Source organism: Zophobas morio, unplaced genomic scaffold, assembly GCF_036711695.1.
Source record: "Zophobas morio isolate AGI-343-1 ecotype UQ-CSIRO unplaced genomic scaffold, CSIRO_AGI_Zmor_V1 ptg000031l, whole genome shotgun sequence".
In the NCBI taxonomy this organism is placed as follows: domain Eukaryota; kingdom Metazoa; phylum Arthropoda; class Insecta; order Coleoptera; family Tenebrionidae; genus Zophobas; species Zophobas morio.
The window spans coordinates 7,707,739-7,731,097 of NW_026972136.1; the positions used below are offsets into that span (position 1 = coordinate 7,707,739).

Genomic DNA, 23,359 nt, shown 5'->3' on the forward strand with positions numbered 1-23,359 from the left:
TAATAATCATTTATTTCCAACAGGCAAATTACACCCAATTACTGGAAACAATAAAATACTTAGTTCTAACAAAGAATGTAGGCATAAACTTAAAATTAAACGTATTTAACCAGAAAAAAATATATTAAAGTGAAAAAGAAACAAGGGAAGGTAAAAAAGAAAAAGTTATTTCTCAAAAACCGTAATAACAATTTCCGAAATTCTATAAATGGAGTCAAAATGAATATCACATACACTGTTTAAGCTATTAAATAAATCCATCATCAGCGCTATCGGTGACTTAACTAAAACATTAGTTCTTTTAGGTGCAGAATAAAAAGTACGTGAGTTCCTTGCGCACATGCGAGGCACTAAAAAACTAAGTTTATTTAAAAGATAAATGCAGTCTATTCGGTAGTTGACAAGATTGTAAAGGAAGCGAATAACACTTATAGCACGTCTGGTATTTAAGGTTGTTAAGTTAAATCTTGCCAAAAGAAGCGAATGATCAAGACCAATAGGGGGATAAACACCATCAACAACATAAGAAATGAATTTAAGGAATTTCCTTTGCAACGATTCAATGTGATCTTTATGAATATTGTATATAGGGTACCATATCAATGCACAGTATTCCAGCCTGGATCTAATCAATGATGCATAAAGGAGTAGCAGAACAGATGCATCGGTGAAATCTTTGCAATTCCTATAAATGAAACCATAAGTTTTGTAAGCCATGCCCAAAGTATCAGAAATGTGATCAGTGAAATAGAATTTTTGATCAAATAGAACACCGAGGTCCTTGATTGAATCAACACGATTTATAACCTCTCCATTTAACGAATAATCATGTAGTAATAATATAGATATGATTTATTCGGCAAATTTTCGAGCTGACGTCATCAAGTTTTTGGAGGGGATAAGCAAATATATTTTGACTAAACATTTATTATGCTCTTTATAACCTTAAAATATCTGCAAGATGTCAGAGCATTCGGTTTTGTAGTTCCTGATTAAATCAATAAAATATATTTACGCATTCATTAATTTTTTTGAGTCACTCTGTATATGCAAATCCAAAAAATATGAATGGAGTGATAAATGACAAGTACAGACTCATCATATTTTGTACATTTTAGATATGATTTATTCGGCAAACTTTCGAGCTGACGTCATTAAGTTTTTGGAGGGGATAAGCAAATATATTTTGACTAAACATTTATTATGCTCTTTATAACCTTAAAACATCTGCAAGATTTCAAAGCATTCGGTTTTGTAGTTTCTGAGTAAATCAGTAAAATAAATTTACGCATTCATTAATTTTTTTGAGTCATCCTGTATACGCAAATCCAAAAAATATGAATGCAGTGATAGATCACAAGTACAGACTCATCATATTTTGTACATTTTGGATATGATTTATTCCACAAACTTTTGAGCTGACGTCATCAAGTTTTTGGAGGGGATAAGCAAAGATTTTTTCACTAAAGATTTATGATGCTCTTTATAGCCTTAAAACATCTGCAACATTTCAAATCATTCTGGTTAGCAGATTAAAAATTAAATTTCAAAATGTTGTTTTATAATTTTGATTTTTTTTCCAAAAATCTGGACGTTTCGGGTGAAAAGTCAATTCAGAGTTGTAAACTACATATGTAGGACTATGTTATTTTATACAATTAAAAACCCATTTACTATGTACAATTTTGAAGTGACGTCATCGCATTAGTGGTGGGGATGATTAGACAAATTTTGGTTAGCGTTTTACCATCTACATGATATTCTTAATATAAGTACAAAATTTCACAACAATCGGTCGAGTACTTTCGGGGATTATCTGTCTAATAAAAATCCGGGACGGCAGACGGACAGACGGACAGACGGACGGACAGACGGACAGACAGACGGAAATGGGAGACCTATTTCTTCGTCTTTTAGGGGTCATGAAAGATCGAGAAAACGTAAAAGTAGAGAGTCGGCCGACGGACTCGATTACAATACTTCCTTTGCTTACGCTCGGGAAGTAAAAACTGATCGATGCAGATTACAGATTAAAATTAAAATTACTGATCCCCAACTGGGGTGGTTACCATGTCAAATTAAAACTTTTTATTCCCCAAACGATTGTTCATGTTTTCTTGACGTTTCATTAATTGGCGAACTTAAAAATTAGATCACCAGTTTCGGTTCGTTTGTCGTTTGCGGTCTGTTGGCAATTATATAGATAATTTCCAAAACCACTGAACTGATTATTGTGATAATTCAGAATTTTAAACAATATCATGTAGATGGTAAAACGGTAACAAAAATTATTTGTCTGTGCATAATCCTTTATTTTTGTAGCTGTAATTTATCAATCTATCCTTATTTTTAGCTATAATTAATGCAACTTGGAAAGTACGAAAATGAATATGCTAATCAAAATTCACCTGTTCATTCCTTCCAAATACTTAATGACGTCATCTCAAAATTTTGTTACGTAAATCGCACTTGAAATTTACAATATGAGATTTATCTGTGTTTCTGGTTTAATAAAGAATCCATATTTTTCTAAATTGTTTATACAGGATGCCTCAAAAAATTTGTGAATGAAGCAATTAATTTTATTTTTGAATTTCGCAACTGTTTATTCACTTTTCCTGACATGCACGGTATTGTTATTATCACAGGAAAATTGATTACGTCACTTTAATATACAAAGTGAGTTACTAAGAGCACGCTCTTCGATATCTGAGTAAAGTTATTTTCAAATATACGGGACGTTCTGTTGTTCATACACATCACAAAACTTAGTTTTTTAATATATACCTGTATATTTTTGTACACTCTCAGTGGCTTTATCGTAGACTATAAAAACTTAGTCTATATTTTAAATTCATATCCGACATTGCCACAGTATCCCAATTTTGTTGAAACTTTTTGCAATCCAAGAAAATTTGCAATTACATTAGCTTTAAAAAACCCGTATTACAATAACTGTCTGTTTGTAATAATAAGAAGTGTACAATATAACGGATTTTTGAAAGAAGAGGTCTAAAATTATAATTTTTTTATGCAGTGAGAAGGATGATTTTAGAGTTTCCCTCAATAATAATTTTCATATAGGAACATTAATAAAATCATAGAATTAAAGTCTCAAAATGATGGATGCGCCGGGCAATTACGAGTGAATTTGTGTATCGCACTTCGTTTATTACAGCACATATGGTAAAGGGTAAGGACCACAAAAAAGAACTAGTTTTCTGTAGGTGTTAAGGAAATAACTAAAATATTATCTCAATTCAATCATCAACCAAAAAAAAAAAGTATAATCTACTTACTTATAGTGCAGTATTTAGTAGGCGTTACTAGAAACAAGCTTCTTTCTTGAAGGTTCTGTGACAACTACAACAAAAACATTTTCTTTTGATAGCGTCTGTTCTCATTTTTTATTTACAACATTAAGAAAATCTAAAAAATGCACAGTTATTAACGAATTTAATGAAGGAAGACACTAATAACCACTTTCATTCCGCTAATGGAAAAAATAATTGTAGGTTTGAAGATAAAACGTAATCCTCTATTTTAATGAAATACGACGAAAAATTTCCCAACAACGAAAATCAATGTGGAACGAAAAATTTAATAAGCAGCTTAACTATAATCATCCCATTATTTTATTCGAAAGGATAAATTTTTTATAAACCTTTGTCTTACACGTCAAGTATTAATGTTTAATTTATAACGTCTGGGTTTATTGACTGCCAGTCCCATTTCCAAACCGTAAAAACAGCGCCATTTTTGTCGGCTTTCTTTCTTTATAAACAGAAGTGCATCCTTACTAAACAAGAAACTTTTCTGCACTCGTCAGGTTATTTTAAAGACAAGCTATTTGGCGAAACTGTCTTGTAGTAAAGAACAACAACAAAATTCAATATTCCGAGAGTTGAAAATTCTTAAAGCCCAGCAAACCGGATCAAGGGAGCCACTTCGGTGCTTAATGGAATTTTTATGATGGGTGAGACTCGTTTTCAATTGAAGTAAATTAGTGGAAGAGACGAATGTGTGAAATTTGATGGGCATTGGGTGATGGGTGCTTCGACGTGGTGCTAGACGCATGCGGCGTTTGGTGGGGGGAGATTAGTAGGTCTGGAATATAAAAGGTTAGAGCTTTTGTTGAAGACCTTTTAAATTTGTTGTTGATTCAAAAGTTAGTGTTGTTCAGAGGTATTATTAAAATGTAGTCGTATTCATAGCATGTTGTGTTCCATTGGAAATCGGCTTGTGATTATACCATTCAAGTTTTTCAAATTTTAGTAAATTTTTCGACAAATCGGCAATATCTGGTTGGTATCCTCCGAATATCGATTGTTTCTTCTTTATAGAATCTAAGTATTCATTGTTTTTTAAGAATTTCTTGAGATCTTTACTCAAAATTTCAAAACTATGTAATTAAAATTAAAGGCAATTAGTTTAATTTCTACACAGTTAAAAATACAAATCCAACAAGCCACCCAAGTTTTTTTATTTTGTGGAACACCAGCGGTTAATAAGATTTGTAAAAAAAATATAGAAGTGTTTAATAAATAACCTGACACGAGAATTATTCAATGTTTTGCACAACACATAACAAAACAAACACTGTAATATTCATTTTTCAGGCTACAGGTTCCGATGGGTACCTTCGATTGGAAACTAACCATTAAAACAAACATAACCATGTTAAAAATAGTCGGCTTATGGCCTGTAGGTGACGAAACTTACACATTTAGCCTCTACACCCTCTACACTATCATATCTATATTTACATTTATCTACTGCCACAATTTCTTTCAAGTATGCAACATTTTCTTTATTCTGGATGATCTTGAAGCATTAACAGCCACGGTATTCGTCTTACTGACCGAACTTCTCTGCATCTTGAAAGCGTACTACATAATCCAAAACATGAAAATCCTCAAACAACTAATGGTGACTCTTAACAGCGAAATGTTTCAACCGAAAAACTTAAGACAGAGGGACATAGTAGAACCCAGTTTGAATTCGTGGAAAATGGTATATACCGTTTTTGGTTCGATGGCTTTCGGCACTCTTTTCTTTTGGGCGACTTTTCCGTTTCTCGATAAGTTGGTACAACAGCACAAACTACCATTTTTAGCTTGGTATCCGTGGGATACCAAAATTTCCCCGTTTTACGAAATCACTTATGTTTATCAAATGGCGAGTATCTCTTTTATTTGCTTGGTTAATTTGAACGTTGATACGTTGATTGCTGCTTTGAACATGTATACAGGGGCACAGTGCGACATTTTGTGCGATGATTTGAGACACATTCATGAATTTGCTGATGTCAATGCGAGGTTGATAAGTTGTGTGCAACATCACAAAGCGATTTTAAAGTAAAGGTGACGTAACTTGAGTGGTGGATATTAGGAATAGTTTTTTTTTTAGATTTGCTGCAAATTCGAACCAGTTCTTTAGCTGGATAGTTCTAGTTCAATTTTTCGTCAGCGCAGTTTCTATTGGTATGACAATGTTTCAACTAACTGTGGTATGTAGCAATACTGTTTTAAATTTGTATTTGTTTAACTGAAATTTTTAACTTTCAGGTTGCTGCCTTCAGTAGTCAGTTTTATTCTTCCATATTTTATGCAAATGCTGTCATAGTTGAAATTTTCATGTACTGCTGGTTTGGGAATGAAGTCGAAATTAAGGTATACACTTAAATGTCGAGATTTTTTAAAACTGATGAGAGTCGGTGCATTTTTTTGCAGAGTAGTAATATTCCTTACGCTGTTTTCGAGTCAGACTGGACCGAGGCTTCTTTAGAAGTACAAAAGAATATGGTGTTTTTTATTTTAAGGTGTCAAAAGCCAATTAAAATCTCGGCTTTGAATTTGTTTTATCTCACACTAGACACATTTGTGAGGGTAAGTATATAGGTTGTCGGTTTAGAAATAATTTTACACTTTTTTTGCAGATAATGCGAACATCGTGGTCGTATTTCGCTGTTTTGCATCAAGTTAGTGAAGAATAGCTACCGATATAACGTATAGCATAGCAGATAGTTGTTAAATTGTTTAATTTAATTAAATATGTTTCAATTAAAAATAGGTGTAAGAAATTATAGTGTATCTCGTGCCAGTGAAAAGTGTTTTTTTATACTTTACGACTTTTCAGTAATTAAGTATATCGAAATTTTTAGAAATTTTCAAAAATTCCATTTCGTACCGATTCTTTCGAAAATGTTGCTCCGTGACCATCAACACACTATATTTTTGGAATCAGCATGTCGAGATCTACGTCCCTGAATTTTCTTAGAATTTTTGGACAGCTTTTGTAAAAGTGAAATGTTTCCAATGGTTTTGTTCACATTTCGACCAATTTTTTACATTTCCGAAACCTAACTAAAAACATTTTCTTGTAGATTTTCAGCTCTACAACTCATTTCCTGCCTCGTTTCTTTGATAACTCCAACCGTTTTTCTAGTATTGTCCGTTGAAATATCGAATTTTTAGAAATTTTCAAAAATTCGCATTACGTACTAATTCTTTCGAAAATGTTGCTCCGTGACCATCAACACGCTATATTTTTGGAATCAGAATGTCGAGATCTACGTCCCGGAATTTTTTCAGAATTTTTAGACAACTTTTTTAGAAGTGGAATTTTTTCAATGGTCCCCCTTGTTCAAATTTCGGCCAATTTTTGACATTTTCGAAACTTAACTAAATACATTTTCTTGTGGATTTCAAACTCTATAACCCATTTTCGGTCTCATTTCTTTGATAACTACAACCGTTTTTCCAGTATTCTTCGTTGAAATATCGAAATTTTTAGAAATTTTCAAAAATTCGTATTTTGACTGATTCTTTCGAAAATGTTGCTCCGTGACCATCAACACACAACTTTTGTAAAGGTGAGATTTTTCCAAAAGGACCTTGTTCAAATTTCGGCCAATTTTTGACATTTTCGAAACTACACTACTTTATATGTTAAGAATGTACGCTATTTTGTGATTGGAAGAAAAAAATTTGCACAAGGCGTAAAGCGTGGGGAGAATAAAGTTGCTTTACGATTTAAATATATATACGATATTTTCTTTAATGCCAAAAATAATATAATACAAATTTCAAAACCGTTAACTTTTACATTACTAGAGTTTAACAGTAACGCAAAAGGTAAGAGTTGCAATATTTGGACGATATTACACCAATGGGACGTAATAATTGAAGTTTTTTCAAAATCAGGAAGGAGTTAAGAAACTGTAAATGAAAGGTGGTAAAGACTATTAAAAATCACCAGTTTAGCATGCAACAGAAAACTCAGCAACAAGCACCAAATTTACTTATATTTTTAGCAGTAAAATTTAATTACAATTTAAATATAATTTTGAATCTAAAGAATATTAAATTTTGATTATTACATCCTACTTGTTTTCACATACGAAATATTTCACTTTATTTTTGTTTCATTAAAACAAACTAAGTTAAATGATTTAATTAGGATTCATTCGAAAAATTTAGTTTCGTATGCAACAATAAATCCCTATTTGTTTAATTGATTTTAAAATATGCAATTAAATTACTGTAGATGGAAATAATAGATGTCTGATGCAATTTGTTTTCACTTTATCAACCTAAACTAGAAAGTGCAGACAAAACGCTACAAAAGTAATCGGACGTCAGAGTCTGCATTGATATATTAATACACATTTTATTTTCGTACAAGCCAATTATTTTGAAATCTTTGTTCTACTAAGTAGTTGAGTAACAGTAATTTACAGCAAAGTGGTGACAAACTACTTAAATTTGTAGCAGAGAGTTGAAGACTTGAATGGTTTCTTTTTGGAAAATAGTTTTTATAGGTAGGAAAGTTTATTATGTGTTTTTTTTGTCTTTTACCTCATGTATTGTACACAAAACTAGTTAGTTAGCTAATAAAATAACACAGAAGACCATAGCAAAACATTTTTGTAGAGCCACATTTTATCAAATGACTTATTATTTGATGGTGAGCGTCTATTAATAATTTATGTGGTTTAGTTTTATTTTTTTTTTCGTCGATAAAAGAACCGTAAGAATTATTATTTGTGAATGATTCAGCAGTGTAAAACATTGAGGTTTCTTTAAAATAATAATAAATATTAATTGTACTCTCATGCGTTTTATGATATTGACTCATATATTTTTTTTACATTCGGTATTCGTTTATTTATTTTTGGACCTAAGAAGGTGGCAGTTCTGATTAGCATTATTACTTGCCCAGGGTAACCTAAGGAAGTATTGTAATCGAGTCCATTGGGCTTCTGACTACTTTCATATTGTTGAGAAAGAAAAAGCTCTCCCGTTTCCGTCCTTGTGTCCGTCGTCTGCCTTCTGTGTCAATTGTTATTAGACAGATAAGCCCTGAAACCATCAGACCGAGTGCTGTCAAATTTAAAGGTATTTTAGGAATATCGTCTATATTATCGTCTCTATTGAATGTTGCCTAAATTTTATAAAATAAGATACTCCTGTGCTTGTGATTTATGAATCCGTGTTGAGTTTTAACTCTACACGTCCAGATTTTTGTTAAACAAAAATTATAACAACATTTTAGAATTTAACTAGAAAACCGACATCTCTGAAATATTGCAAACGTTTTAAAGTTATCCTTTTACAATTTTTCCGAAGAAATATTCTTCAAATTTAATAGTATAAACATACACCTGCTTGTATCCGTGTCGAATTTTGACCTTCGACCTCAAGATTTTTGGGAAAAAAATAAGGCATTAATCAAAGTTTGTCTTTTTAACGTCATTTTGCAATTTATGAAAGCCGAGTGTGCTAACAAAACGATAAAATTTTATTCTCTGATGTTTGTAGTCTGAATGTGCCAGTATTCGAATTTTTTCGAATCATCAACATAAACAGTCGAAGTTAAGTATTTTAAGCATCAAATTTTAAAATAAAAAAAAAAGCTGGAGGTGTTGGACTATACTTTAAAGGTGAGGGGAGTTCTGTCGAAATAACTTTCGACAATGTTTTGTTTGGGCTCGAATTCACAACTACTAGGAAGTACTTAATACAAAAATCACCATTTTTAAGAACTAAAATAAGTAGAGTTTTAAAAAACATAGAACATGTAGGTCGCACTGAAATATCATTTTCTGAAATGGTGTTTACTTTTATTAAAAACTCAATTAATTACATACTCCTCTACAAAACGATATCAAATTTTAAGCTGAAGGTTAGACTTTCAATTTAGATGTTGTAAAGATGTAAAATTTGTTAGTGAAATAGATTGATTTTTTGTTTATTTAAATGGTGTGTTTAAGCCGTTTTCAGTAAAATAGATTAAAGACGAGTTTTCAGGAAATTTCAGCTTTTCAATTAGCTATGCGTTGTTGCGTGTGTGTAAGTAATTTTCTTGTTAAAAAAGTCTTATAATACTTTCACGGCTTCCCCACTAAATATATATATATATATATATATATATACATGTTTTTTGTAATTGTAGCACCCAAAACGTATGTTCGTTGTAATAGTAGCACCCGATTTTACAAAGTGGCACCCGACTTTGGGTGCCAGTATGTTTTTAAATGGGAGTCAGCTCATTAGCGTCATCTGACATCGAAACGAAAAACTACGAAATTTCGTATTGGTGCCACTTTTACAATATATATTTCGGCTTATATTCCACTAGTTGGAAGGTGTACTCACCAGAGGGCGCCCTTGCATATACAGATTTACATACAGATATAATGGCACTACAAACTGGCACCACTATGTACTTGTATCAAACTGGCACCCGATAACTGGCAACACTGCATTCTTGGCATTTACAGAGTATTCGTATTCGCCGTGAAGTTTTTAGTTCAGTTGTAATTGTGAAAAATGTATTAATAAATTAAAAGATTAGTTCATCTAGGAATGCAACAACTTAAAAATGGAAAGATACCTATGGTTCTATTTAATTTCGTATTATCTGAAAAATCAAATTTCTTTGAAAATACTTTTTAGTTCTTCATTATAACTACATATATGCCATAAGTAGCAAATTCTAAGTTTTTGAAATACAGCCAATAACTTCTCATTCGTTTCAGAATTTCAAAGTTTACAATGAATCAGATTTAGTAGAAAATAGAAATAAAAAAACTTTACGTTTTACAAATTTCATAACAATCCGATAACTTCTAAATATTTTGCAAGACATTTACAAAGACAGAGAGAAAAGTTAAAGTAATATTTAATTTAGATAAACAAAGTTGGAAAAGAAAAAAGGTGTTATTTGTATGAAGCAAACTTCTAAAGCACACTTTGCGGAGAAAATAATTGGTTACAGTTTGAAAAAATTAATGGAAAAAGCGAATACTACCAATTTTAAAAATAAGGTATTGGAAGAAATTGAAACTGATCTGGAAAGATGAAAATGACGAAGAAGAAAATACAGAAGAAATAAAACAAAACTGCGGACCGGACTTATTAGGTTTTTGAACTAGTGACTACCCGACCTGGACCGGAGTTCAAGTTTTTGTGTGACAAAGGATATACAGTACATGCTAAAAAAAATATCTAAAATTATTTATACAAAACTTCACAATTTTAGTATGTATGTATTTGTGAGGTGGTGAAAGATGACTTTATTTTAAGAATTTCACAAAAAGTGAATATATCGTTTTGGATACAATAAAAAAAAATGGTCGAAGGTTATTTCGACAGAACTTTCCTGGTCGTTAAACTATAGTCCGACAAATCCCGCTGCATTAAAAAATTATAAAATTGATGTTGCGTTGTTAGTTTCGTGCAGTGTTTGGAAGTACTTAATAAGTAATGACTTAACGAGTAATTGTAATGCATTACTTTTCAAAAAATGTTATGAGTAATTGTAGCGAATTACTTTTTTTTTTTAGTAATTCAGTCACTTTTACAATTACTTTTACCCCAAATACTCAAAAATATTGTTTTGTTTTTCTCCACGAATCGTTTACTTGACCTGCTGGAATTATTATACCTAGTTCGTCCCCACAAATAGAAGATTAACCCAAGGAGTGAAAATCTAAAACGAGTTTAGCACAAAATTTGTTAAAAAAACACGTATTCATAATATACATAAACTCTTGATCATTTTAAGGGTGAGCTAAAACATATTGCAGCATAAGGAAATTCATATAAAGTTCTGCCCAAGTTTTTGCCAAAAGTATACGTCCGATTGTAATAAACTTAACATCGTTGAAATGAGCGTAAAAAACCCTACCCAGACTGCTTGTCCGTTTTTTAAATTTTGTTGTCAAAAAAACACAACGCCTTAAAATTGTGAAGAGTATGAAATTATCTGGTTTTCGCTATTTATGGATCAATTTTAAATTTCCAAAAAGGTACATAGTAGAAATTGTATTTAAAAGTTCATTGCGCTTTACAGAAATAAAATATCTTAATAAATAATTTAATAAATAATAATAATAATATATATATATTTTTAGCCCAAGAACAAAATACAAAATGTCCAAGAAGAGTACCATTTAGAACACACTTTAAGATAATAAACAAGAAATTAATAAAAATATTATGCCTAATTAAAAAATTAAAGGAATACAATGTAGAACAGATTTTTTTTTATTATTTAGAAAGATATCTGCAAATATTTGTAACTCATTATATAATGTACACATCAATAACATAGATGAATTTTTATGCTGGTTAGTTTGTGCACTTGAACAATAAAAAGTTTTAACACAACGTATACCTAACCTAGGGACGTTAAAGTTTAACATCTCAAACAATTCAGAGTTGTCTATGTTGTTATGAATGATGTTATAAAGACACATTACAGAACTTATTTGTCGTCTTACATAAAGTGGATCTATATCAAATTCTGTCACAAGATTATAATCCGGGTACTCTCTATGTTTAACAAAATATAAGTATTTTAAAAATTTGCGCTAGATTGACTCAATGTTGCGAATGTGTATTTGATAGTGCGGGTTCCATATTATGCTACAGTATTCTAGATGACTTCTCACAAATGCAAAAAATAATATTTTGAAACTATAAACAGGGGCAGAATATTTAAAATTTGTGGTCAAACAAACTTTAGCCATTTTTCTGGTCCACTCAAATCTATAACCAGTAACCGATAGAGTGCGTCGTTTTAAACCACTCATTATACGGCCATGAAATTTTATGAGAGTGTCCACCCTCTAAGGTTTTCTAAATTTAATCTGTAAGTCACAACGCCAAGTAAGAGGCAATTAAATTTACATTATCTTGTAGCCCCCTTCTAAGTATTTAGGAACATCCTTTTTGATAAAGATTGGTGGACTAATATTTACGATACATTTACACGTAGCCAATAAGATATTTTGAAATCTCCTACCAATGCAAATTTTTGTTTAAAAGTTGTTACAGTTGGCATCGAACTTTTATTTGTAGCTAGAGTGAAATGAAATTAGACGCAAAAGAATTGGGTCTTCAATTTTTGGTAAAATATGTAACATGTTGCCCCACAACAATTCCATCTAGCGCCGCAGTAGAAAGGATGTTTAGTGTTGGATGTTTTTAAGATAAAACGTCATGCCTCAGCTGACGAAAATTTTGAATGCCAGTTATTATTGAATTTAAATTATGAATATAATCCTCTTACGTGAAGTATTTACTTGTTTTATTTTATTTACTGATGTGGGCATGCAACAAATGCGTTAGTAAAATAAATCACTCACTGCCATTTTCGTTCTAACACGTTTGTTTCCCTTTGGACCCATACAACAAATATCTAAAATTGTATCTTCATCAAATTTTTCAAAGTGCAAAAAGTATTTGCTAAAGTAATGCATTACTTTTTAGAAGTAAGTGTTCCAATCACTGTGATAACCTCCTCAAAGTAAAAACCTGCTGCGGAATTAAGATCCCGCAGCCTCTGGATCGTAGATAACCAACAGGAAAAAATGTAGATATTCTCCGTTTCTCAGTACAAGTTTAACTTCGACTGCTTATGTAATTAGACAACTAACAAGTTCAGATTACAAGCATCAGCTGTTAAAAGAAAATTAAACCGATTTTTTCTTTTCAAAGAAGAAGAGAGGACTGATTAATTAATTAATCACATTCAGTTTCTTCCCAAAAACACTCATAAATTTGAAGAACATTTATCCTGCAAGATTATAAGATCATGGACAAAGTTTGATTGACGATAACCATGCTTCCAATAAACTTAAGATATTTGCAAGATTTCACAGCATTCAGCTTTTACAATTTAGAAGTTAATTTGTAAAATATTGTTAGGTAATTTTGTTTTTTTTTTCAAATATCTAAGTAAATCAAGGGTCAAGACTCAACACGGATTTATAAATCACACATGCAAGTGCATGCCATTTTATAAAATTTTAAAATATTTATTCGGCAGAATTATATGATATGGCGTCATAATTTTTTGGGGAGGTCATAAATAAGTAAATTTTGAGTATTCATTTATTAAACTTTTTATAACCTTAAAACATTTGCAAGTTTTCAGCGCATTCGGTTTTGCAATTTTACAATTTGTAAAATACAATTTTTAATTTTTCACAAAAATGTGAATCTCTAGTGTAAAAAGTCAAGATGGATTCTTAAATTACACATGCAGGAATATGTCTCTGCCTGCTGTCCCGATTTTTATTAAACAGGTAATCTCCGAAAGTACTGGGCCAATTGTTGTCAAATTTTGTATTTACATTAGGAAATCATGTGGATGGTAAAACGATAACCAAAATTTATCTAATCATCCCCACCACAATTGTGTGATGACGTCGTTTCAAAATTGTACATAGTAAATGGGTTTTAAATTGTATTAAATAACAATGGTTTATGACTTCGTGCTGAGTTTTTATTCAAAACGTCCAGATTTTTGGAAAAAAATCACAATTATAAAACAACATTTTGCAATTTAATTTTGAATTTGCAAAACCGAATGCTTCGAAATGTTGCAGATGTTATAAAGTTATGATAAGCATAATAAACTTTGTAATTGATGACGTCGGCTCAAAATTTTGCTGAATAAATTCTATCTAAAATGTCCAAATATAATGAGTCTATACTTGTGATTTATCATTCCATTAATATTTTTTGGATTTGATTATACAGGCTAACTGAAAATATGATAAGCATGATAAACATAATATATAGTATACATAAACAAAATATATTTATTATCCCCTGAAAAAAATGTCAGTTCAAAATTTTGCCGAATAAATCCTATCTAAATTGTACAATTTATGATCAGTCTGTCCTTGTAATTTATCATTTCTGGCATATTTTTGGATTTGCGGATATAGGGTGACTCAAAAAATTAATGAATGTATGAATTTATTTTATTGATTTAATCTGGAACTGCTAAACCCAATGCTTTGAAATCTTAGAAATGTTTTAAATTTATCATAGGCATGGTAAATTTTTTATCAAAAGTATTTGCTCATCACCCCTAAAAAATTTATGACGTCACCTCAAAATATTGTTGAATAAATCCTGCCTTAGATGTGCAAAATATGATAGGCCTATACTTGTGATTTATCACTGCATGAATATTTTTTAGACTTTCTTATGCGGGGTGTCTCAAAAAAATTAATGCATGAGTCAGTTTATTTTATTGATTAAATCAGGAACGGCTCACTTCATTTTCTCAGAAAATTTTGGGAATTCAATACAGTTTTTTTTTTAGTATTACAGTGCACCAATCCAAGTTGATATACGTCTCGTTGTTTTTTCTTGCACTGGTAATACGCTGTGACTACTCTTCTTTTGTGCTGTGACTAGTATTATCCATGTTGATGACTTCATTACAAATTTTTATTGGTCAAATTAAGAACCAGTCATCCCATTTCCTCGAAAATTTGAAAAACACGTCTTTATAATAACAATAATGTTAAAATAAGAATTATACGGCGTGTTATTGAAAGGTACATACAAAATAAAATCGGCAATTGGTCTGGACGTATGGGTGCTAAAAGTAAAAAAAAGTTCAGGTAAATGTAAAATCATCTTTCGTTTCTATAGCAACATTTAGTCTTGACAAAAGTTTTATTGTTACAGTTGCTAGGATTTACTAAACTAAATTAATTTTAACGATTTATCCTTCAGTAGCGTCTAAAAAAGTTGGATAAGGGTTAATTTTCCCCTTATAATTTTGAAACACACAGTACGTTTTTCAGGCTTCTTAGACTACCCGAAGAACTGTCAATTTTGTTGTGCGTACATTTTAATAACACCCTGTATTATACGATCAGAACATTTTGTTCGATTGTGGTTTAAATAATAATTTTAGCCTTTGTTCTGAAAAGATAAACACATTCAAAGCAAACTAATTTCTCTCGATGTATTGACATAAATAAACATTTGACCATCAGATTGCTATTGCCTAGTGTTGGAGGACAAGTGTTATTAAAGATGGATTATTTTATGGTGAGTCATCAGAATCTAACAACAGACTGTCAGTCAGTAGCGTAACATGCACACTTCAGAAAGGGGTGGTTTTTAAATTTATTTTTTGAAATCGCAAACAATAACACGTGGAAACATAAACTTAAGTGAACTGGTTAACACACTAGCACGAATGCGGATGAATCGACTAGGCACTAATTTGAACAGGTACAGGTAGAAAAGTTCACTATGACAGAGAAACGATGACGGACGCCTCTCAGGGTGCGCCCATTCGAATATGCTCATTATGTTTCATTGTACTTCAGGAGCGAGGGACGTTCTGTCGAAAAAATTTTTCACCAATTTTTTTATAGGATTTTAAATGTCTTTCCTTTGGAAATCATGCTTGAAATTAAAACTATACTGAATTAAAAAACGATATCAACGCAGGCATGCGGTTTTACACAACCTGTTTCTCATATTATTTTTCGCATTTTAATTAAGATTTGCTTATCAAATTTTTATGCCAGCATTAGACAATTGTCAACAATAGTGTCTTACGGTATTTTACTTTTCAATACTAATAATAACAATATTTGTGCAAATTCCCTCTTAGCTTATGCTGCCAAAATATACTAAATTTACGATAAGTGGGTACGAAGCACCTAAGGTATTGTAATATGTTTGTTTCGATGAACATAAAAAAGTGGCAACAACGCAAGGTGCCACAAAAGCATTGATTGTCTCAATTTATATACAGATGGGTGCCTTATTACTGTTGATTTTGATTGTGCTTCTTTTACATGATTTATCAAATCAGTATATACACCGGGCGTCACAATTACATTCATCCTACAGGGTGCCACTTAATACAAAACTTATGTATATATATATATATTTTAATATTGTTTAACTTTGTATTTTATTCTTAATTAATTTGTAGTGTTTTTTTTTGTTCGTGTTTTACTACTTACAATCGAATAGTCTGTATAAAGTATTACAAATTTTCAAAGGGAGAGTTCTAGAATTGTAAAGTCTTTGCATAGTAAAAAAAGGCTTTAAAAATGGTGGATGCGCCGGGTAAACGCTGGTCAATTTTGCATATTGCACCCCGTATTTTTGGAACGTGTATGGAAAAACAAAAAAAATGTTTTCTGTGTAAAGTAATGTACTTGATGTCAAGTAAATACGAATAGATAAACAGTGTATTCAATTCAATCATTACGCAAAAAAAATATTCAACTTACTTGGCAACATTTGGTAAGTTTTACTAGAAACAAGCTTCTTTCTTGAAGGTTCCAAAACAACTACAACAAAAATACTTCCTCTTGCTAGCATCAGCTCTCATTTTTTATTTACAACATTATAAAAATCTAAAATATGCACTGCTATTAACGAATTTAATGAAGGAAGACACTAATAACCACTTTCGTTCAGGTAATGGAAAAATAATTGTAGGTTTAAAGACAAAACGTAATTTTACTCTATTTTAATGAAAGACGACGAAGAACTCCCCCAGCAACGAAAATCAATGTGGGACGAAAAATTTAATAAGCAGCTTAACTTTAATCATCTCGTTATTTTATTCGAAACGATAAATTTTTTATAACTGCCTCTATTACACGCCAAGCACAAATATTTAATTTATAACATTTCGGTTTATTGACTGCCTTTCCCAATTTCAATCCACAAAAACAGCGCTATTTTTGTCTGTACCCGTATTAGGCGACTTTTTTCTCTACTCTGTTGCTGTCGTCAAATTAATTAAAATCAGCTTACGACCATTCTGGTTCTACTTTTTCTATGACTTAATAATTGAACATTGGGCGATGGGTGGTTCGATGTGGTCCAAGAAACGCATGCGTTTGGTGGTTTGACGTAACGGGCGCTTGATTATAAAAGGGTTAGACAACTTGTTGAAAACTTTCTAATTGGTGGTTTATTCTGAAGTTAAAGTTGTTCAGAGGTATTATTAAATGTTGCAATGAATATTTAGCACATTGGCATGATTGTGGTATATGGCACGTACCAAGTATATTCTTCAATTTTTCAATATCTACAAAGTTAAAAATTTTTATTTTACACCAATATAAATTTTAACAAAACATCGAATTGACACAAATACAAGAAACTACCCAAAAAATTATAAAAATTTTATAAACGTCATATCACTCCAGTATTAATTTTTCAGGGTACAGTTTCCGATGGATACCTTTGACTGGAAACTCACCATAAAAGCTAACATAATCATGTTAAAAATGGTCGGCTTGTGGCCTGCAGGTGACGAAACCTACAAATTCAACATATACACCCTCTACACCACCGTATCCATTCTCGCGTTTGTCTACGGCCACAATTTCTTTCAAGCATTCAACATCATCTTCATTCTCGACGATATTGAAGCATTAACAGCCACGATATTCGTCTTACTCACCGACATGCTCGCCATCATGAAATCCTACTATCTCATCCAAAACATAAAAATCATCAAACAACTGATGGTGACTCTGAACAGCGAAATGTTTCAACCGAAAAACCTAAGACAGAAGGACATGATAGAACCCAGCTTGAATTCTTGGAAAATGGTGTATACCGTGTTTAGTTCAATGGCTTACAGTACCCTTTTCTTTTGGGGAACTTTTCCGTTTCTCGACAATTTGGTACAACAACATCAACTGCCATTTTTAGCTTGGTATCCGTGGAATGCCAAAGTTTCGCCTTTGTATGAAATAACTTATGCGTATCAAATGGCGAGTGTCAGTTTTATTTGTATATTGAATTTGAATATTGATACGTTGATTGCTGCTTTGAATATGTACACTGGGGCACAGTGCGATATTTTGTGTGACGATTTGAGACACATTCATGAGTTTGCTGACATCAATGCGAGGTTGAAAAGTTGTGTACGACATCATAAAGCTATATTAAAGTAAAGTATTGCACTTCAGTGGTAGATACTAGAAGTAGTTTGTTTCAGATTTGCTGAAAATTCTAACCAATTCTTCAACTGGATAGTTCTAGTGCAATTTTTCGTTAGCGCTGTTTCTATTGGTATGACAATGTTTCAGTTAACTGTGGTATGTAATACTAGTAATACTACTTTAAATTTTTATTTGTTTAACTAAAACTTTTAACTTTCAGGTTGCTGCCTTCAGCAGTCAGTTTTATTCTTCTTTATTTTATGTAAGCGCTGTCGTGGTAGAAATTTTTATGTACTGTTGGTATGGAAACGAAGTGGAAATTAAGGTACAGATTTAGATGTCGAGGTTTTTTAAATCTGTGCTTTTTTTTGCAGAGTAGTAATATTCCTTACGCTGTTTTCGAGTCCGACTGGACCGAGACCTCTTTAGAAGTACAAAAGCATATCGTGTTTTTTATTCTGAGGTGTCAAAAGCCAATCAAACTCTCGGCTTTGAATTTGTTTTATCTCACACTGGACACATTTGTGACGGTGAGTAAGTTATTCATTTGGTATCTGTTCTACACTACTTTTTTTTGCAGATAATGCGCACTTCGTGGTCGTATTTTGCCATTTTGCATCAAGTTAGTGAAAAATAATTTACTATATAAAATATATATATATATATTAGGGTGATTCAAAAAAAAAAAATAATTTTTTTTTTCGTGCAAAGAGGTTCAAAAGTTTCTTTTCAACGTAAAAAAATACCAGTTAAAATTTGAGCTCTTAATATTAATATTAAGACCGTCCGCATCGCGTTTTTCTATTTCCCATAAGAATAACATGGGAAAATTTTTGTTTGCACCTTCTGATTTTTATTGCTAGCCCGTCGTGTGTCGTGAAAAAAATTCAATCACATATTTTTATAGAGAATTGAACGCTCTACAAAAAGTGTCTCCTATGATTGTGCGAGAAACCTGATAGTTGAAGAGTTATTTTAGGCTAAAGTTAAATTTATCCAAATTTTGACGTTTTTGATGCATTACAATAAATTTGATGGTCTTATTGGAATAAATCACCACAAAAATTTATACACATTTTAAATTTAGTTTTTTAAACAGTAATTGTTTATAATTTTATGCTATAATAAGGCCAGTAAAACTCTTTCCGAACATTTTCAGCATCAGTGGGTTAAAAAATCATAGTCAGGTTTCTCGCAAAATCATAGGAGACACTTTTTGTAGAGCGTTCAATTCTCTATAAAAATATGTGATTGAATTTTTTTCACGACACACGACGGGCTAGCAATAAAAATCAGAAGGTGCAAACAAAAATTTTCCCATGTTATTCTTATGGGAAATAGAAAAACGCGATGCGGACGGTCTTAATATTAATATTAAGAGCTCAACTTTTAACTGGTATTTTTTTACGTTGAAAAGAAACTTTTGAACCTCTTTGACACGAAAAAAAAAATTATTTTTTTTTTTTGAATCACCCTAATATATATATACATAAGAGAAATTGGTTGTTAAATAAGTTAATATTTATTCCGTTTATTTTGTGTACGTCTGTAATTATTATTTACTAAATACTTATTTGTGTTATTTAGTTCAATTGTACTGCTAAACTTGAAAATAAAACTACCATATTTAGTTTATTCGAATCTATGTTTATTACATGACCGAGGAAATTTTCAGTAAAAGAATAAGAAATTACCTAAAGCAAAAAAAAAAAAAATTGTAAAAGATCGGATATTAAAAAAAAAATTGTCGAGGGTATGGACGATACCCAAACGGCATGGATACAGCTAGAGGACAAGAAAAGGAGTTGGAATCCTTGAGGAAGATGGAAAGAGAGAGTGATGAAGGACGTTAGAGGCAGATAAATAATTAATTGGAAGGAGAATGAACATTTCATAAAACACTTCATAAAAAACATACTTCACTCCTAAGTTTTATATTCTGAAAATGAATGTATTGATTCTTTGTGTGTTATTTCTTTATTAGATATACATGGTGGTATTTTGTGTCCGAAAGAAAACATTCGCAGCAAGTGCAAAATTTTGAGATACTGAAAATATGCAAACGCTATTATTTGCAGTTCGACGGCAGAAGTTTAATTTAGTACATTACAAATATGGCTCAGGTATAGGTTTTTTTAAATTGCAACCTATATATTTTTCAATAGATTTTGGTAGAACATTAATTAACGTTTACAATAATATAAGCTGCTTTGTGTTTATTTCATTTTAAGTTGATAAAAAATTAAATTTATAAATAATATAAAAATTTGGGGCTGAGTTGGAACTACCACTTTATTTTACTAAAAAAAAAAAAACAACTAAAATATGTTTCAAAATCAGTTATTAATTGCGTTAAAAGAAACCATTCCCAATTTAGTTTTTTTAGCCTTCTAAATTAGGCAACGCTCGCAAATACGTCAGATTTTTTATATATCGCCACAACTATAATTCTAAGGACCTCAAATCTGGGCAGCGAATGGCCGTAGATCCAATTTTCACAACAAATATTTTCTAGAGTTGAAAATATGAACCATTTTCGACAGGCAACAAAGAAATATTGCACTTTAAAGAATTATGACGTTAAAAATTAAAATTAGTAATTTAGTTGTGGTTTGTACATATGTTGCATATGATAATTCGATATATGTATCTCTTGATTTAGAAAGTGTATGTTTTTTCTTACTGAGCGTAAGGGACTCCGTCGGCCCACTGCACTGTCTACTTTTACATTTTCTCGACCTTTTATCACCCTTAGAATACGAAGAAATAGGTTGTCCGTCTGTTCGTCTGTCTGTCTGTCCGTCTGTCTGTCTGTCCGTCTGTTTGCCGTCCGGATTTTATTTAGACAGATGATCTCCGAAAGTTCTTTCAATTGTTGTCAAATTTCGTATTTATATTAGGAATATAATGTAGGTGGTAAAACGCTAACCAAAATGTGTCTAATTATCCCCACCAATAATGTGATGACCTCACTTCAAAATTGTACATATGGGTTTTTTTTAATAATAATAATAATAATAATTTATTACGGAAAATCTCCATTTTACAAAATTAAAAATATAATCCAGTACGTACATTAATGGGAGGAAAAAAAACAAAGCTATTTAACTAACAATAATAAACTAATAAAAATTGAAATAAATCAAAAATTTTAAGTTGTATAAAATAATGTAGTCCTACACGTGTAGTTAATGACTCCGTGTTGAGTATTTTCCCGAAACGCCCATATTTTTGGAAAAAAAAAATCTAAACGACAAAACAAAATTTTGGATTTTAATTTTGAATATGTAAAACCGAATGTTTATTTTTTAATCAAAATATATTTGCTTATCCCCATTATATTTGCGACTTATCATTCATTAATATTTTTTGGATTTGCTTATACAGGGTGACTCAAAAAATCAATGAATGCGTGAATTTATTTTATTGATTAAATCAGGCTCTAGAAAACCGAATGCTTTGAAATCTTGGAGATGTTTTAAAGTTGTCATAAGCATGGTAAATTTTTGTTCAAAATGTATTTGTTCATTCCCTGTAAAAAATTGATTACGTCACCTAAAAATTTTGGCGACCAAATCCTATCTAAAATTTGTAAAATATAATCAGTCTACACTTGTAATTTATCATTGGCCTCATATTTTTTAAATTTGCTTATACAGGCTGACTCAAAAAAATTAATCAATGAGTCAATTTATTTTATTCATTAAATCAGAAAGAGCTCACTCCATTTTCACAGAAAATTTTGAGAATACATTACTATTATTTTTAGTATTGTACTGCACCAATCCAAGCTGATATATGTGTCCTTGCAAAAATGTTAAGACGTCATCACAAAATTGTGTAAAGAAAAAACTCAACTCGAAAATGCTAGATATGTTTCGTCGTACTTTAGGTGGCAGGGAAGTTCTGTCGAAACAACTTTCGACCAATTTTTTACAATTAAAACTACTACAACATATAGAAGTGTGTAATAGGATACGTCGGATGAACGGTTACTTTCTAGTTTTCTCGACGTTTCATGACCCCTACAGTTTGAAAGAATAGTTCTCCCGTTTCCGTTAATCCTTCACTGTGTCGATTCTTACTAGATTATTGTCAAATTTTATATATATTTTAGAAGTATCTCATGAATGATAAAAACGCTAACCAAAACTTGTCTGATCACTCCATTAACAATTTGATCACGTCACTCGAAGATTTTGCATAGAAAATGCCATTTTAAATTTTGTATAATGGCAAATCCCTGTTGTTGTGGTTTATGAATCCACCTTGATTTTTATTATTATTATTATTGTAATTTTTATGGCTTAAATCTTCTAACATTTAATCGGTTTTTATGACTATGCTATATATTTACTATATTTCTAAATTATATTAATTACAATTAATTAAAAAAATATCACATTCAGCAACAAATCTGAAATTCTTTAATTCATATTTAATTTCTCGTATTTTTATAAAAAGCAGACAAAAATATTGTGCAATAATGGTTATTAATTGGAGATTAGTGTGTGAGTCAAAAATTAAAACGCATCGTTATTTTCGTGATAGATTTTTTTTTTAAACTTTGACTTTGTCGGTAGGATGACAGTAATTTGCAACACAAAAAAAAAATACAATTTAAATTTATAGCAGCCATTTTAAGCTGCTGATGTCGAATAATGTATCCTAAATAATTTTGAAAGCAATAGAATCTTGTTTTCTTTTGTGTTCATTCTCTTGTGGCTGTGTTATTTTCCACAAAAAAAAATATAATTTGTTTAGCATTATTGTGGACAAGCTGTTTTATCGAAAATTTTTAGTAAATGATTTTCATAGGTTCTCAGGGTTTTCACTATTTGATGTTGGATATCTAATAATTTTTAAGGCAGCTCTACTATATTTCTATTTTAAAAAATATCTATGTTGTGGTATTTCCTTTAAAATTTTTTTAAACAAGAAATCTAAATCAATTGTTGTTTTTAGTTTAAAGTTATAAATGTATTTTGGGATCGGTAATAGAAAGAAGAAATTAACCATTACAATCGTAAACTACATATGTTACGTGTTCATTGAATGATGTTTCTTTTTCTTTACCGCTTTGTTTCTCCAAAGTCTACTAACAAAGATAAA

The 23,359-nt window shown here is 30.9% G+C and overlaps 2 protein-coding genes across 2 annotated transcripts; both read left to right on the plus strand.

The window, feature by feature from the left end:
- The first annotated feature begins 635 nt into the window (after positions 1-635).
- On the plus strand, positions 636-5,995 carry LOC135139654 (odorant receptor Or1-like). The gene is made up of 6 exons (XM_064069954.1): positions 636-667; positions 4,620-5,357; positions 5,410-5,509; positions 5,568-5,672; positions 5,733-5,888; positions 5,939-5,995. The coding sequence occupies exons 1-6, from the start codon at positions 636-638 to the stop codon at positions 5,993-5,995; spliced, it is 1,188 nt and encodes a 395-aa protein (XP_063926024.1).
- An 11,535-nt stretch (positions 5,996-17,530) lies between these two features.
- On the plus strand, positions 17,531-18,884 carry LOC135139655 (odorant receptor 4-like). The gene is made up of 4 exons (XM_064069955.1): positions 17,531-18,229; positions 18,468-18,572; positions 18,622-18,777; positions 18,828-18,884. Exons 1-4 carry the CDS (start codon positions 17,531-17,533, stop codon positions 18,882-18,884), a joined length of 1,017 nt encoding a protein of 338 aa, XP_063926025.1.
- The last annotated feature ends 4,475 nt before the right edge of the window (positions 18,885-23,359 follow it).

Coding starts and splice junctions, on each gene's coding strand:
- LOC135139654 (XM_064069954.1), top strand. CDS start 636: ATGCATAAAGGAGTAGCAGAACAGATGCATCG. Junction 668..4,619: donor GTAGCAGAACAGATGCATCG/GTGAAATCTTTG, acceptor TTCATTTTTCAG/GCTACAGGTTCCGATGGGTA. Junction 5,510..5,567: donor CAATGTTTCAACTAACTGTG/GTATGTAGCAAT, acceptor TTTAACTTTCAG/GTTGCTGCCTTCAGTAGTCA.
- LOC135139655 (XM_064069955.1), top strand. CDS start 17,531: ATGGATACCTTTGACTGGAAACTCACCATAAAAGCTAACATAATCATG. Junction 18,230..18,467: donor ATGCGAGGTTGAAAAGTTGT/GTACGACATCAT, acceptor TTTAACTTTCAG/GTTGCTGCCTTCAGCAGTCA. Junction 18,778..18,827: donor CACTGGACACATTTGTGACG/GTGAGTAAGTTA, acceptor TTTTTTTTGCAG/ATAATGCGCACTTCGTGGTC.